Source organism: Aulostomus chinensis, chromosome 8, assembly GCF_037954235.1.
Source record: "Aulostomus chinensis isolate RoL2024-O1b breed Wild chromosome 8, RoL_Achi_v1.0, whole genome shotgun sequence".
Classification (NCBI taxonomy): Eukaryota; Metazoa; Chordata; class Actinopteri; order Syngnathiformes; family Aulostomidae; genus Aulostomus; species Aulostomus chinensis.
The window spans coordinates 23,497,174-23,512,682 of NC_141327.1; the positions used below are offsets into that span (position 1 = coordinate 23,497,174).

The following is a 15,509-nucleotide window of genomic DNA, read 5'->3' on the forward strand; positions in this document are numbered from 1 at the left end:
TTGTTCCACCAATTGCTGTATCTACTAATTATCTATGATGGGAAACAAATTATTCTTCTGTAATAGGCACGTTTATGTGATGGGCATCCAACACAAGATAGAGAACACCAAATACATCCACAGGTATGTCCACAGCCTTCACACACGTCTGCTAAAGTCTTTGTGCTAATAGGTGCTGGGGTGACCTCCTGTCTGTTACATTTTCAAAAATAAAATCATATGAATCTTTGCTAACAAAAAAAAAATGTGCATATTTAGGCTGCTGCAATAATTCAAGCCCAGAAAACGTAATAATAAGATCAAAGCAATGTGTGAAGTGTTCTTGGTGATATTTGAGAGTGGACGTACTCATTAAAGATGAGGTCGGGGGCAAAGTAGAGCATCTGCCCATTGGTGTGTTTGTAGGAGCGCCAGCTGAGGCAAAAGGAGGACAGACACATCCATGAGTACTGGATCAGGGTGATTTGGTCCTCAATGGGCAGGCCCCGGAAACCTAACACACACAAACACACAGAAGAAATCACAGAAAGATGAAGCAGATACGACGAAAGAATGTTGAAAAGTGGCTGACTAGAACATCTGGATCAACTTAAAAAGGCTTATGTTTTGTTGAGCGTGTCCGCGTCAACACATGCACATTTCATACTGCATCTCTTTGCTTAAGTGTGCTTTTCGTGTCAATAATTGTTTAAACATGATTACCACTTAATAGTATTCACCCATTTGTGTTTCATGCAAATCCCACTAGGCCTCCAGTTATTGGTGTGATGCCCACGGCAGTGCTCCAAAAATAGAGTCAAATAGGAAACTTGCCAAACAATGTCTGGCAAGAAATTTCTTGTGAAAAACATGGGCCAAGTGAGGACACAGAAGTGACTTATCACGACTTAGGCACTATTTCACGGTCGGTCCCTGCCAAAAAAAGACTTGTGTAAAAAGGTGTGTTACCCTCCAAGTTCCATTTTACATATTTAAATAGTAAAATAAAAAGCGCAGGGCTAGATGATAATTACGATATGAATACGATTTCTAGAAGAAAAAAAATCACGACTTTCAAAGTACTTTCTTTAAATTTTCAGATATCAGTTTTATATGTGCTTATACTCCTAAAGATGGCATAAGAACTGAAAATATGGTTCAATATTGCACTGTGTTGGCCCTACCACATCCAACTGTGAGCTAAATGCAGTCGGAGGCATATCTGAAAGTCGAAGGTACTCATTTTGACCCTTCTGTCTGGCTCCCCTTCTATTTATACGTCCGGATATGGCAAGCAGACACCATGGAGGTATCAAATATTTGCAAAACAGCAAATTAAACAGCCTCAAAGAGCTACCTGTGAGGTATCTTTCAATATGTCTCCCACTGTCTGGCATTTTAAGAGAAGCCATTTAGCCTTATATAAATATGATTTCCTCTCTGCACCGCGGCTTAAAGGTAAATATTAATGAGATTGACATGAGATCTAACATTTGACAGCCGTGATGTAAATAAGCTGTGTTTAGAAATCCTAATCTTAATTGTATTTGATGGTGAAACAGGATTTATTGCTAATCTTGATGAAGATTTGCAGAGTAATATCCTGCACTGAAATGTAATATTAAAATTCGATGTAACATGGAGAGCTGCAAACTTGAGGGGTCTGCGGGGACAAGAAGACAAATTCATGGGGAAAGACATGAGAATGGCCTTTTGTCCAAAACACACACCCAAAAAAGTGTAAAATGTAAACTGAGCAATAATTGAAAGTTTCACCCTCACCATATGCTAAGTAAGCTTGCATTTCCTTGTTGTACAATAGCAGTTGAAACTCCAGCGTACTGCTCACATACTGCCCCCTATTGACTTGGAGGGTGAAATATGAACTACTAGCTTGCTCAGACCAGCTAAAAACTTTGGGTTAGAATCCCTTAAACTAGTGTTAAGATTACCTTAATGAACTTCCATAATATTGAATTAACCTGACAACTACAGTTGTTTTGATAAAGTGAATGCTCTTCATCACAGTTTGGAAATGTGGACATGACAGAGTGTTATTCTGAAATCCTCTTGTACATTATAAAGTTTCTGCTGGGATACATTTTCGAAATTTAGAAATTAAAATTGACAGAACTATTCGATCTCATCAAAATCCACTCTTTCCAGAAAAACTGTTTACACACTCGATGTTAGAACACAGGTATTTTTTCTTCACAATTTTACTAGACATTATCAAACTGAAAGCCAGCTATATTCCAATTTGTTATGAATTGGATGGATTAAAAAATTGAAGCTACAGTTTAAACATTCTTGATCTTTCACTTGAATTATGAAATTAAATCAAGTATCTTGATGTAATACAACTGTAGGGTTTTCATCCAGGTAAAACTTTCATGCTGCCATGTACTCTGTTTGTAATTCTATGTACTCTGCATATCTTAAAAAAAAAAAAAAAAATCAAAACTTCTCTGTATTTACTTCATTCAAAATTCTGTCGCTACAATGGTGCATTACTTCAAATAAAGTGCACTCCTAAACAGCAGTTAAGCCACACCCATCCACTCCGCTGACCACTAACCTGGAAGTACTTTGGCCCACTTCACCAAGCGCACCATCTGCTTTCCGGCCAGGCGGTTGAGACTGGACAGCAGGTGGTCAGTGGTGTCAGGCTGCGTGTTGTCATAGCCCGAGTACACCTCTTCTGGCTCAATCAGCTCCAACACGCTGCAGATGGAGGGTGGTAAAAAAGGTGTGACCATCCCAGGACCGTGGGGCACCAGGGCATTGGCAGCGCTGGCGTTCAACTCCTTCTCTGACGACAGGTAATCACCCCCAACACCACCTGTAGCTGTTTGGCCGTCCTTACAGCCCGCCAGGTCCTCGCTGACTCCCTTCAACTTCCCTAACTTCTTTGACTTTCGTGCTGTGGGGCACACAACAGCCGTTATAACACACTGTTAATGGTGGCATTTCTTACACCGAAAAATCTGAATACGATTATCAATTAATAACTTAGGAAAAAATGAAAACAAAAAATCTGTGTGGGTAATTTCTAGCTGCAACATTAAACTGTAAGGTAACAACTCACTATTTTTCAATATGTAGTTTTCAGCAAAGGATGTCATTTTTAATCACCCATTTAAATTACCACAGTACAATATTTAATGAAATGTGCCATCTAAATTGAATGGAAGTCATTACATTCTTCAGACATGACCCCTTTCAGGAATTATATTTTCGGAATTGTCAATGATGATGTGAATGAGACTGGAAAATATCTATCATTTATATAGTCTGGCAAAGCCAAGGACAAATAATTGTGCAGCGGTCATGTTTGACTAGCTATGTATTATTTCAATATTTCCAAATGAATAAATGAAAAAAATAAAAACAAATACAAATACAAATTCTCAGACTGATCATACAATAAACTCCAGGCTTGCTGGTACACTAACATGTGGCTTACTTTAATACGTTCACTGGCCACTTTGATAGGGACGGCAACATTGAAATCAGCCAATGATGTGACAGATATTCAGTGTTGTATAAGCATCAGAATGTTTGGGAGAAAGGTGGAAGAATGTGGATTGAAGGGACTTCCAACGTGGCATGATTGTTGGTGCCAGACCAGCTGGTTTGACTATATCACAAACTGCTAATTTACTGGGATTGTCATGCACAACTATCTCTAGGATTTACAAGGAACTGTCTGAAAAAAAAACATCCAGTGAGGGGCGGTTGTCTGGGCAAAAATGTTAACTTGATGGCAGAGGTAGTTGATGGCAGAGGTCAGAGTAGAGTGGCCAGACTGGTTTGAGGTGATAGAGAGTGACCGTAACTCGAATAAGAACTCGTTAACACCAAGGTTTGCAGAACAGTGCCTCTCAGGAACAGGAAACTGAGGTTGGAGTGCGTACCAGCTCACCAAAATTAGACAATGTATGATTGGAAAAGTGTTGGCTGCTATGATGAATCTCAAACTCTGCTGGAATATTTATACTCAAAGTAGGATTAGAAGTAGGTGTGATCAGCATGAAAGCACTGAGCCATCCCGCTTTGTATGAACAATTCAGGCTGCTGGTGGTGGAATGCAGTGGGGGATATTTTTTTGGCACATTTTGGACCCCTCAGCACCAATGGAACATCATTTAAAGAAACATGCCAACTTTTTGGGTGATACGCTCATTTGCCATCCTCCCCGGAGCCAGACAAAAAGATAGATACACTTCTCTCCTCTCTGTTTGTATCAGAGAGCTGAAACCCACAGAGACTAGCTAGTTAGCTTAGCACAGTGAATGGTAAAAGGTGTTGAATGTTAGCATACTTTCATCAAAAGTCATCCCCTAGACAAAGTTCAACATCTTGGTTTGCCCAGAAGTATTCCTCCTCACCCCCTTTTGAAAAGTTAGCCATGATTAGGAGAAGAAAATGCTTTTCCAGTTGTGGACAAAAGTTGTTTCGTGGACCAAACTTACTACTGAGCTTTAGAGGATCTTTTGAGGTGCTGTGTCACTGTCACCAGCGATTTCGTCCAGAGAGTAGTTCCAACAATACATCTGATTATGAGATATAATATATTGTAGTTTTGAATGGTCATATTAATGCAAAGAATATTTTGGAGGAAAGTGTGTGAGATGAATTTTTATGAGGCTATGCTAACACTTCCCACCTACGACCAATCATTGTGCTAAGCTAACTAGCAGTCAGCCAGTCTCTGTAGGCCTCAGCGACTAAAGAATAGAGAAGGGGCATCCAAGGGCATTTCCCTAAATGATAGCATGTTTCTCTAAAGGCCTACATGAGTACTACCTGTATCACAATGATAAAGCATCATATTGAATCTATGTAGTTCTGGAAGTGTACTTGGCATACCTAAGAAACTGGCTGGTACATCTGAAACAGCCGTAGTAGTCAGGGATATTTTGTTAGCTGTGCCTGTTGCAGCTGTTTCACTATCGCTAATGATGTAGCATTTCACAAACACACTTGCCGATCACCTCTCCCTGCTTTGGGAAAGGTCAAAGAGCTGCAGCTCTACTCTGAGTTACCTCCAGACGGTCGAGCTTCTCACCCTGGTCCCTTTGACTAATCCCCACCACCCTACGGAGGGAACTAATTTTGGCTGCTTGTATCAATGCCCTCATTCTATTTGTCAAAACTCATGGCTACAGGTGATGCCTGGAATCTAAATCAACGAGTAAATTGAGAGCTTTGCCTTCGATCTCATGCTAAGGAAGTTAGCATTTCTTGGCCACTGCTCCAGATATTATTAATTAGGACGCTTTTTTCAATGTTACAACAGCTGTTAAAATAAGCTTGCCGTCAGACATGGCGTTGCTTTTATCACATTAATATTTTTCACAAATACTTGATAACTATCTAGAGGACATATTTCATTACTGGATATGTGACAACATTCTTTGCAAGTAATTTATCAAAAACAAAAACATATTAGATATGAACTGCACTTGTAATACCTCTAGAATATAGCTCAAGTGATTAATGACTCAACTGTTATACCTATTTTGATTTTTATACATTATATTGGACAATATAAGTGAACTTGACCTGACAGCAGACCGTTCCAGAGCATTTTTAAATGACTGAAATTAACAGCCTGTATTCTGTAATTTGGATAAAGCCCCATAATCTGTCCAAAGTGCTGAAAGGCTTTTAGTTAAGAGAATTAATTTAGATTCACAAATGTCACTAAAAAGTCATGAGGGAGATAACTAAGGATTCTCTTTGTAACATTTGCAGCTGTATAGTTGGACATGATAGTATTACTGTAAATCAGCAGTATTATAAATGTCATTTTTCATTGCATTTACACGTGTTTAAATTTAGTGTCATTTGAAAGTAAAACATGTCAAATCGTTTGTTACTGTAATCACTGTAATGGACTCAAAACCTATCAAGTGTGCCTTCAGGCTTGTACAATATGTGCCCCTGCAACTCAACCAGAGTAAAGAAATAGCAATAAATTATTACATTTAAATTAAAAAAAGAAACATCCATTCTGAATCATCTCCATCCCTTAGAACTACTGTGTTTCTTTCCTCATAACACAGTACTGTAACTTGTCTGCAGGGTTCGTCAGCTGGCAGCGTACACAGTACTGTAGATCTACACCCACCGTAGATGCATCATGCACATTGTTCCCAGACGTACTACAACCACACACATACAAACATTCAGCATCTCTTTGGGTGTCCTGTGACTGCAGGCCAGCACTTCCACGGAGGCTGAATATAATGTCACATGTGAGACACGTGATGAGTGTGTGACGCCTCACCTCCGAGGTTCATCCCAGCCTGGAGACACTTCCGTACGCGGCATGCCGGACAGTTTTTCCTTCGAATCTTGTCAATTATGCAGTCATTTCTCCCAGCACACAGGTAGTTGTGCTGACCTACAGAGACAGAAGATGAAGGTTTTGATGGTGAACCTTCTGCAGCTTGATCAGCAGTGATATTTTCAAAGAACAAAAGACATGAAAACAAGGAAGTCAAATGGGACTAAATTATGCATACTGAATTACTGCTTACATGAAGGGCAGCATTCTTCGGATTCGACTGTACAATCTCTATGATTTTTTTCTAATCTAGGTCAACTAGAAAACCCATGAAATTTCTGGCAATATCAGAGATCTATTCATTATTATCATGAAATGTAGATCAAATGATTGAAATTGTGATTATTCCACTCTCACATTCTACACTGCATGACTAATGGTGTATTATACAGTATATGGCATGAGGGTATTCACATTCACTGGAACCAGGACACTGGCTGCAGATAGACTATTCCTGACAGTGATGCTAACATGGCGAGAATCCCTCCTGCCTCCTGTCTAGCCCTTAGCTAAACCCAATGATCTCCCATTTCAGAGTGCTTCCTTCCGCTCCACTAGTTCTTCACTGTACAGCTCCTCTCCTCCTCCACTCTTCTCCTTCTCTACGCCTGTCTCCATCCCTCCGTTTCTCCCTTTCTCCACAGATCCGCCAGCCTCAGAGCGCCATACGCCTACACACAAGCAGGCTTTTGCTCGTGTACACATACAGTCATTCACTCTCTTATTCTCATGTACACACTCTCTCTCTCTCTCTCTCTCTTTCTCACACACACACACACACACACACACACACACACACACACACATACATAAAGTCAATGCCGCTCCACTTGGCAATTTCAGAAACACTGCAAATCCTGTATCTGCTAAACCAACACACACACAAACAAACGTAAATCACGACACAACCAAGATGGAAAGGTGTAGAATGGTGCAGTGACCTCTGTAACCCCTGTGGATGGCTTAGCTCCATTACTGTACATGTCCAACTTCTTAACTGTATGTGTGCATTCCTCAGTCTACAAGTATCCCAGATTTCTTGCATTTATTTAGTCTTTAGCATGTTAGCGTGACAGCTTGTGTGTCGTGTTTACATGCTGTTTGCTCAAACATGTACATTTTGTTGTTCTTGCAACTACAGTACAGTATTAGTATTTGTGTGTAGGACTGAGCAGAAGTTGTTTTCTGAGCTAGCAGGAGTAGTGCGCAGTGTGTCTGTCTGGCTGCTGCCAAAAGCCAAGGAACCGAGCTGCAGGAGGAGAGGCAGCAGCTGTAGCCCCACCACTATTTCTGGCTAAATCACATGACCGTTACATAAGCCCATTTTTCTTGCTCTAAAAAACAGTAAACTGCGACACAGGAAACACATTGCAGCCATCCCCTTCCCCACCCCCCCTATATGCACACACACACACACACACACACACACACACTCACACACACACACGCAAGCATGCACACACGTACACACATACAGCAGGATACACACAATACACACAAGCTTGGAAAGGTTGAACCAAATGGTAATTCAGAAAACTCCTGTCAACAGTTTGGCTCATTCCAGTGAATCTAACTGATTGTTAGAGTGATTTATACTTCATGAGACAGCTGAAGTTGTGGTCCGATGGTGTGTACATGCACGTGCTACTTTCAAAGGGGGAGAAGTTGTGTTTTTTTATGCACTGTGTGTGTGTGCACTCACATGCACACACACACAGCCCATGTTTACCTTTGAATATGTGCATTTGCGTATCACCCGAGGACCTGCTAGCTTCTACTGACAGTAAATATCCTGTAGGTGTCTTGTTGCTCTTGTTTATCATTTGCACTACTTTTTTTATTACAGTTTTTTTTTTATTCTTGATTTGTGCCTTGTTGTTTTTATTGTCTCCCAAGACTCCTGGATTAAAATTTAATTAGTTAAATTCCTTAGAATTTTTATGCCCTTGTTCTCTGTTCTCGTATATGGTTAATTTGCCTCATATGCCTACACTATGGTCTTAGACTAACAACATTTCTAAATTTATGATAGCAGGACAGAAAATAAAATCCCTAAAAAAATAACACAAGTCTCTTATAAACTTGTATTATTTCCATGGGCATCACATTCAAAATCTATTTACCGTTAAAACACTCAATGAGGCCAGTTCTTATCAAGATTCTTTAGCTCCAGTAATTTAAAACCCCTCCCCATTACATGCCAGCCCTTTGACAGAGTCTATGGTTACTGGTAGCTTGTGCATCTTATTACATTAGTTACCCCATGGGGATCCCGACTAGACGTGCCACCAGCACACATACGAAAGAGTACATATGCTTTTCAAATAAACAAAAGAGAGACTAAAATATGGTGGCATGGCTCAGAGGTAGTGTGGCTGTCAATCCTCACTTCCCCCGGTGACCATGTCCAAGTATCCTTGAGCAAGAAACTGAACCCCTAATTGCTCCTGATGGCCCTGTGAGGGACTGGCAACCCTTCCAGGGTGAACCCCGCCTCTCGCCCAATGTGCCACCCTTAACAGATAACCGGTATAGAAAATGGATGGATGGACCGACTACAATATTGCCCTTGAGCAGACATTTTTAAAAAGCCACTAGCTTCAGCCAGTTGGACCTTGATTGTGTAAATGGCCTCTCAGATACACTGGCTGACTCATATTAACACTACTACAGTGACTCCTGAATGACTTTTGGCACTTGCTGCAAATGTCTTAGTCGCGAGCTGATAATGCAAACACAAGATGGCACCTTAAATGGAACATGTGCTGAAAATCATGCCATAAAGATGGATTAATTGCCATTTAATCATCCAAACACACAGCATTTGGTAAATTCTGTGATCGTCATTCATCAGTATTTATGCAAGCTAAATTAAAAGGCCAAAAAAATACCAAACAACCCAAAAAAACAGGCCTCTCAGAGATGTAATTGTTGTTACCAGTGAGCCAGCAGAATGTAAATCACTGCCTTGCAATGGCACTGCTACTCCAGCTCCTTGGACAGCAAACAAACAGCTGTGTTGGATGGGACTCTACATTATTAAGTTTGCCTGCCTGGATCATTCTAAAGAGACTGCAGAAGTTAAAAAGGATGTAAATAGAAGCTCTTATTTTGTTTACTAATCCCTCTACATCTATAATAATTCTGTTCTTTTGTGCTTTTTTTCCCCCGCTCACATGGATTTTCTCATTTGTTTTCTTCCACAATATATTTAACCAATATATGCTATTTGGATTTCATATAAAATAAATCTACCATAACTAAAAGTAGTTAGGAGCCTTTTTTCTTTTCCTAAAATATAACATAATTATCAGCAGTATCAGCATTAACCCCAATTTCTTTTGACATATTTAAATATTAATTGGCATTCATCAGTATTTGAAAAGCATTGTTTGTCTTTAGCAGCTTGGAAACATTTCTTTCTTCCTTCAAGTCAAAGTGAGATGAGGATTTAATTTCCTGATACCCGACTGCAAAAAGTAACAGAAATATAACCTCGTCTGCTTCCTTATTTGTCCATAATTTTCAATTTTTTTTCCTATTGACACTGGTTATCGTTTATCATCCATCTATGGTATGAAATGGGCTACATACTGTCAAAGTTTCAAGAGTCTGATATCATGGGTTATTTTCTTAAATATCAAGAAATTCTGACACGCAATTGTAGCATTCAAATCAGTGGAAAAAAAGAAAAAGCAGATGGTGAGTCAGATTTCTCACAAAAGGATTTCTGACATGTTTGAAGTATCAAGGGAAGATTACAGTCTATATATATTTATATATTCATATATTGATGTTGAAAAAAGGCTTTTAAGTATTGAGATTTGTCGTCATTGTATTATAAGAGCATACTTTATCTTTAAGGTCTTTTGGAGGCTGTGGAGCTGCACCAGGATATACTAAGAGATGCTCTTAATATGTTGTCAACCCTAATCCATAACTGGCATTAGTTTTATCTAGAAGTTGATCTAGTGATATCATCGCCACTTTATTACTGCAGGTACACTGCCTCAGCTTCCTAAAGCAGATATATCATGAGGCACAGACTCTGTGCATTTAGGCCTGACTGTAGACATGGTCAAGAGGAGATGCTGTTCAAACCAAACGTCAGAACGGAGTCGAAAAAAAAAGAAGTGATTTATTGAATGTGGCATGGTTGCTGGCGCCAGACAGGCTGGTCTGAGTATTTCAGAAACTGAATTTCATGCATAACCATCTCTTGGGTTTAACTGAGACCAGTGCGAGCGGACAGAAAGACAACTCCACTCCAATACCCACTTGTTACAATCAAGTTCTGCAGAGTCTCTGAACAAACAGCCCGTTAAACCTTGAAGCAGTTTGGCGACAGCAGTAAGACCACACCAGGTTCCACTCCTGACAATGGAAGATTGGCAACGTCGCCTTGTATCATGAGTCTCTGCTACGACATTCAGACTTTGGTGTAAACAGCATGAAAGCATGGATCAGTCCTGCCTTGTATCAACAATTCAAGCTGCTGCCGCTGCTACTCGTGCGTGGGGTATATGTGTGTATGTGTGTGTGTGTGTGGGGGGGGGGGGGGGGGCTGAGCCCCTTAGTACCAATTAAACATCATTTAAACACAACAGCAATGTCTTCAACAATTGAATAATCAGTGAAGGCACTGATAAAGCCCATCAGATTGCCACAGCCTATTTGGCTGAACACAAAAGATGTAACCCACTACCTGGCACTGGCCTTTTTTGCATTGATGTCAAAGAACAAAAGGAAGAAGAGATGGTGGTCAGATTGTCTGCTGGAGAGCCTTTGAGTCCGCAGGTCAACCCAGGTCAGGGGAACTGAGGGCATGGGGTGTGCATTTATGAATGAGTTACATTCATGAACCAAACATACACTTGGACAAATGCTACATCACTTTTTTACAGGCTGTAAAGATGACGATCAGTGAGAACTTCGACAATACATTCTATAAACCAAGCAAAGGTACAGCGACAATCCCAGTACCTTACTGCTCATCTATGTTTTGCATAATTACCTCCACCAGATTTTGATCAAATTTAGAGGAAAGATACAAGGAACAAGTGACTTTTGGCGGCAATCTGGATCAAATTGCAGATCCTGAAGAGGCCACTGGCAGGAGATAAGTAGCTATTTAGTGGTATTTTTTCTGGATGCCATAGACAAATTCCAATCACATTCCTCAGGTCCATGTGAATTGTTGAAAGGGGAACTTTTTGGCTAATCATGGTGATCATATTCTAGACATGCGATCCAGCAGTCGCAGTTTTTGGCAGTTAAGGAGATGATTTATGATGGATTTTGATGGTACTATAATAACACTCTGTGCTTTCCAGTGGAACACATGAAAGTTGTAGCCCTACGATGTATCCACTGTTGAGAGATCCGGAACAGCATATGTCTCGTCAGGCAGTTAAACTCAACTTTTTTAGGCAGTGCCGAGTTGTTGGGGTGAGACAAAATTGTTAAATAATATAGTTCGCTAACAAGCTAGGTAACTGGCTACGTAAATAGCTAACCACTGTAACCAGCTCAGCCCTAGAAAGTATCAAGGCTCGGCAAAAGAAAGACTGAAATTAAAAAAAAAAAAAATCATATAATGTAAACTACAGAGATATTTAACTAGTTTCAATAAGCTGAATGAACATTCTTGAATGTGAGGGGCACAGTTTTAAGTCGATCGTTTGAATTAAAAAGCAACTTCCAGATACACTGACATGAAAAATGAGTTGTTAGTTGTTTGCGCTTGTGTCTATTTTTAAAACAGTAGCGATGTAAACTGCACTCACTGTAACTGTAATGGTGCATGTATCTAGGTTGGAGGAGATAGCCTCTTCTTCTAGCTGCATTCTCTAACCTAAATGCCTATTAGTAATGTGGGTCACACACATGCTTACAGTAAGCTTTGCAGATTGAATTTCTATGAAATTGGGCACTTCTGAATTCCTTCTGAGCATGTGTGCAGAGCTTGAGCCTGTGATTGAGCTTCTATGTTGCTAGACGTGTTGAAGAGGTAAGATCCAACAGTGCTAAATGGCTTAACTCCAGCTGTTGTTACATAAGCCTCTCACACACAACCTGAAGCATTCACTCGGGAGGGAGGCCTGGCCAGAGCTGAAAAAGATGTGATTGGACGCCCTCACTTCCAGTCAAAGCAGAAACAGCATGAGACGTGTCCTCAGATGACCTCTCCCACAGAGGCAATACGGAAGAGTAGGTTTTCAGATGGATGCATGCTTCATGGAAACCGCGATCCAGCCACATTGCAGAACAGTGTGAGGCCATAACAAGGTAGACTAATGTCTTGTAAACCTTTTAATAAGAGTTCAGAAAAGGACTGGCAAAAACAACAAGTGAGCTAAAAGGAGCGCCTAGTACTATTACCAAGAGCAGACATGCCAAGCCACTGATGACATGTGAATAAGACGCTGGCGTTGAACTCTTCAAATGTGCTCCACATGGAGCCGTTTATTGAATGCAGCTGTTTTGCATCAAAAAACGAGCAGAGTGGCTGCAGCGGAGGAGCACATATGAATGCATTCAGCTATTTCCCCATTTCATTAGTGGTGATAACACATATTTACTAACTCTTGTGTCAGAAGTTTTTTTTTTTTCCATAGCACAGAAAAAAAAAAGTTTTATGGTTCATTCACTTTAACAGAGAATAATAATTGGCCACATGTTTGCATGTGATAGTAGATTCAACAGAAGCCATACAACTGGGCTTCATAAAAAAAAAGAGTATTGCATATGAAGTCATCTAAAATGTAACAGTAAAAAGAGTGTGTGAGCGTAATAACAGTGGCCTCAGTGCATCTATATTTCTCTACATTTCCTGTTCTGACAAACAGCGTTGTAAAAGTAAAGTATTTGACCTCTTGAGGAGAGCTAAAAGTACACATTTTTGGATGGTGGAAAGCCCATGTGGCCAATAGATACTCCAGACATAAGCTTTAACTCTAACATAAAATATGTAGACTTTGACTTTAAAGTTCACTGCAAAGCAAGCAACCAAAAAACTGAAAAGGGAAGTAAGTAAATACAAACACTAACCCAACTACTACTTGTTCCTCTTACTTTTACACATTACATTTTAACACAGTACTTTCTTCTTCTTATATTCTCTCTCTATAGTCTATATACAGACTCATTAATCCTGTTTTAAGGCAGCTGAGCAGATGTACCAAGACATCAAATTTATTATTTTTTCCAATATTTTGCCCCATCTCTGCATGAAGATTGATTTTAACTAAAACAGATGAGAGACTGACATATAGAGAAGACAACCAGTGCATGTTGCACAATAGACATCTACATCTTAGTTGAGGTTATTGAAACAACGTTGCGGCTAAATGCTAGCCATCAAGGGATTATTTCAGTCAGCTTTCTCCCCCCCTTTGGCTTTATGAGTGCATGGCATCAACTAAGAATGTCAAGTTTTGATGGATATTTGGATCGTCCGATAGCGATCGATAGCGATAGGCCTGCTGGATTCCTTCCTTGAATACTTGTGATTTACAGCAAATATTTTAACAGGGGTGCAAGGGCACTGTATTCTGGCCTTGGCACTTCCCACAACAATGATGATTATGAAACATAATTATGATTATGATTATGAAACATGAACAAAACCTGGGCCTTTGAGCCAGACACCATGTAGAGACGTGTAGATACGCCAGAATATCCAAATCCAAAGTGACAGGTTTAAGGCTTAATTACATAAGAACTTCTTGTGTTGCTCATAATAGTTTGAGTTCTGTTGCCATACAGAACGCATTTGCAAAGATGTTAGCTTTGCACAAAAACGTGTTTTTACATTTCTGTTTTTTGAGTACATTTCAGAGCCTGTCACACTTACTCGAGTGAAGAAGTTTTCACACAATAGTCAACAGTTTTACTTAAATTCAGAATGTGTTGACCTTTGCCCCCTCTGTCTACTAATTATTTTGAATGAAGGGAAACCAGTCAGAGAACTTCCTCTGATTTGTTGCTAACTCCAGAAGGCTAACTAGCTCTACAGTAAAAGGCTGTGAGCCAGTTAGTCGTCTAATGAGCTACAGTCCAAAGAGAAGTTGTGTCCCCCAAGGCAGGTGGTGCCAAAAGAAATTAAGCATGGGCTGGATTATTCCCCTCGTACACATACCCACTCTCTGCATTCTTCTTTTATAACTCAGACGGCAAGTCAGAGATTTTTACTTTAAGAGAAAAGAGGAGGAGATGGGGGAGGAAATACTGGAGAGGGGAGGAGTGAAACGTCTCCTCACGTCCTAACTTACACCTCTCTGGAGCTCAATGCTGACACATCGCTTTCCATCGCCTCTCTTGTTTTTTTTTTTTTTTACTCCTGCTCTTGGCTCCTCCTCTCTTTATCTCTTTGTGAGCGTCTGACTTTTTCTGTGTCCTTCCTCCTCCCCCGCCCCTCACTGTATCTGTTTCACTGTCCTCTATCTCTCTTCACTTTGCAAAATCCTTCTCCCACTATTTCCAACCTCTGCCTCCCTCTATCTTTACTCCTAAACAGCAGCTGTGGAGGAGGTCAAGTGAGGTAACCGCCTGCTTTGCACATCGAAAGGGCACATACAACCTTCATGACATCACACCACTGTATGGGTGGCCCTTATTATGCTTTATAGTGTGCACAGTAGCAGTTTGGCACTGCAGATGTAAGAGGAAACTCCAATCAGAAACAGACATTCAAAAAGATATGAAAATAAGGAGCACTGCCTAGGATTACAAAGGCATAAGTCTTACATAATCGATGAGTCAATTTTACCAAATTTATACATCACATGTGAAACAAATGAGTTTTGAGTAGTATAAGCACACAGCCCAGGGAGAGCTAGCTATCTCACACACAGTCAGATCTTCTTCTGCTGGCTTGAACACTGTCTGATTCGATAACCCCAAACACATAACCTGGTTTGAGGTCTCTGTAATGATGGTGTGTAAATATTATTAAATTAAAGCATTGGGGAAAGGGTGCAATTCCTCCAATAGTAAGGAAAACACCCAGAGGGCCTGATGGCTGGCTGGCTTGTTTGCTTTTTTTTTTTTTTTTTTTTTCCTACCCCGGGTCTGTAAGAGTGTGTTTTGCATTCAAACATTCATCTAAATGAGTTAGGCCAACACCTCAGGCAACAGGCACAAAATGAAAAGCACATTACGGCTGCTGCTGATC

At 40.2% G+C, this 15,509-nt stretch overlaps 1 protein-coding gene across 1 annotated transcript in view; it reads right to left on the reverse strand.

Moving 5' to 3' along the window:
- Positions 1-15,509, reverse strand: part of nr3c2 (nuclear receptor subfamily 3, group C, member 2) — a 73,551-nt gene that overhangs the window by 15,241 nt on the left and 42,801 nt on the right. The window contains exons 4-6 of the mRNA XM_086211776.1: positions 6,275-6,391; positions 2,558-2,902; positions 349-493 (exon numbers count right to left, since the gene is read on the reverse strand). Of these exons, the coding sequence (XP_086067902.1) occupies positions 349-493; positions 2,558-2,902; positions 6,275-6,391 (607 nt within the window). The remainder of the gene's footprint in view (positions 1-348; positions 494-2,557; positions 2,903-6,274; positions 6,392-15,509) is intronic.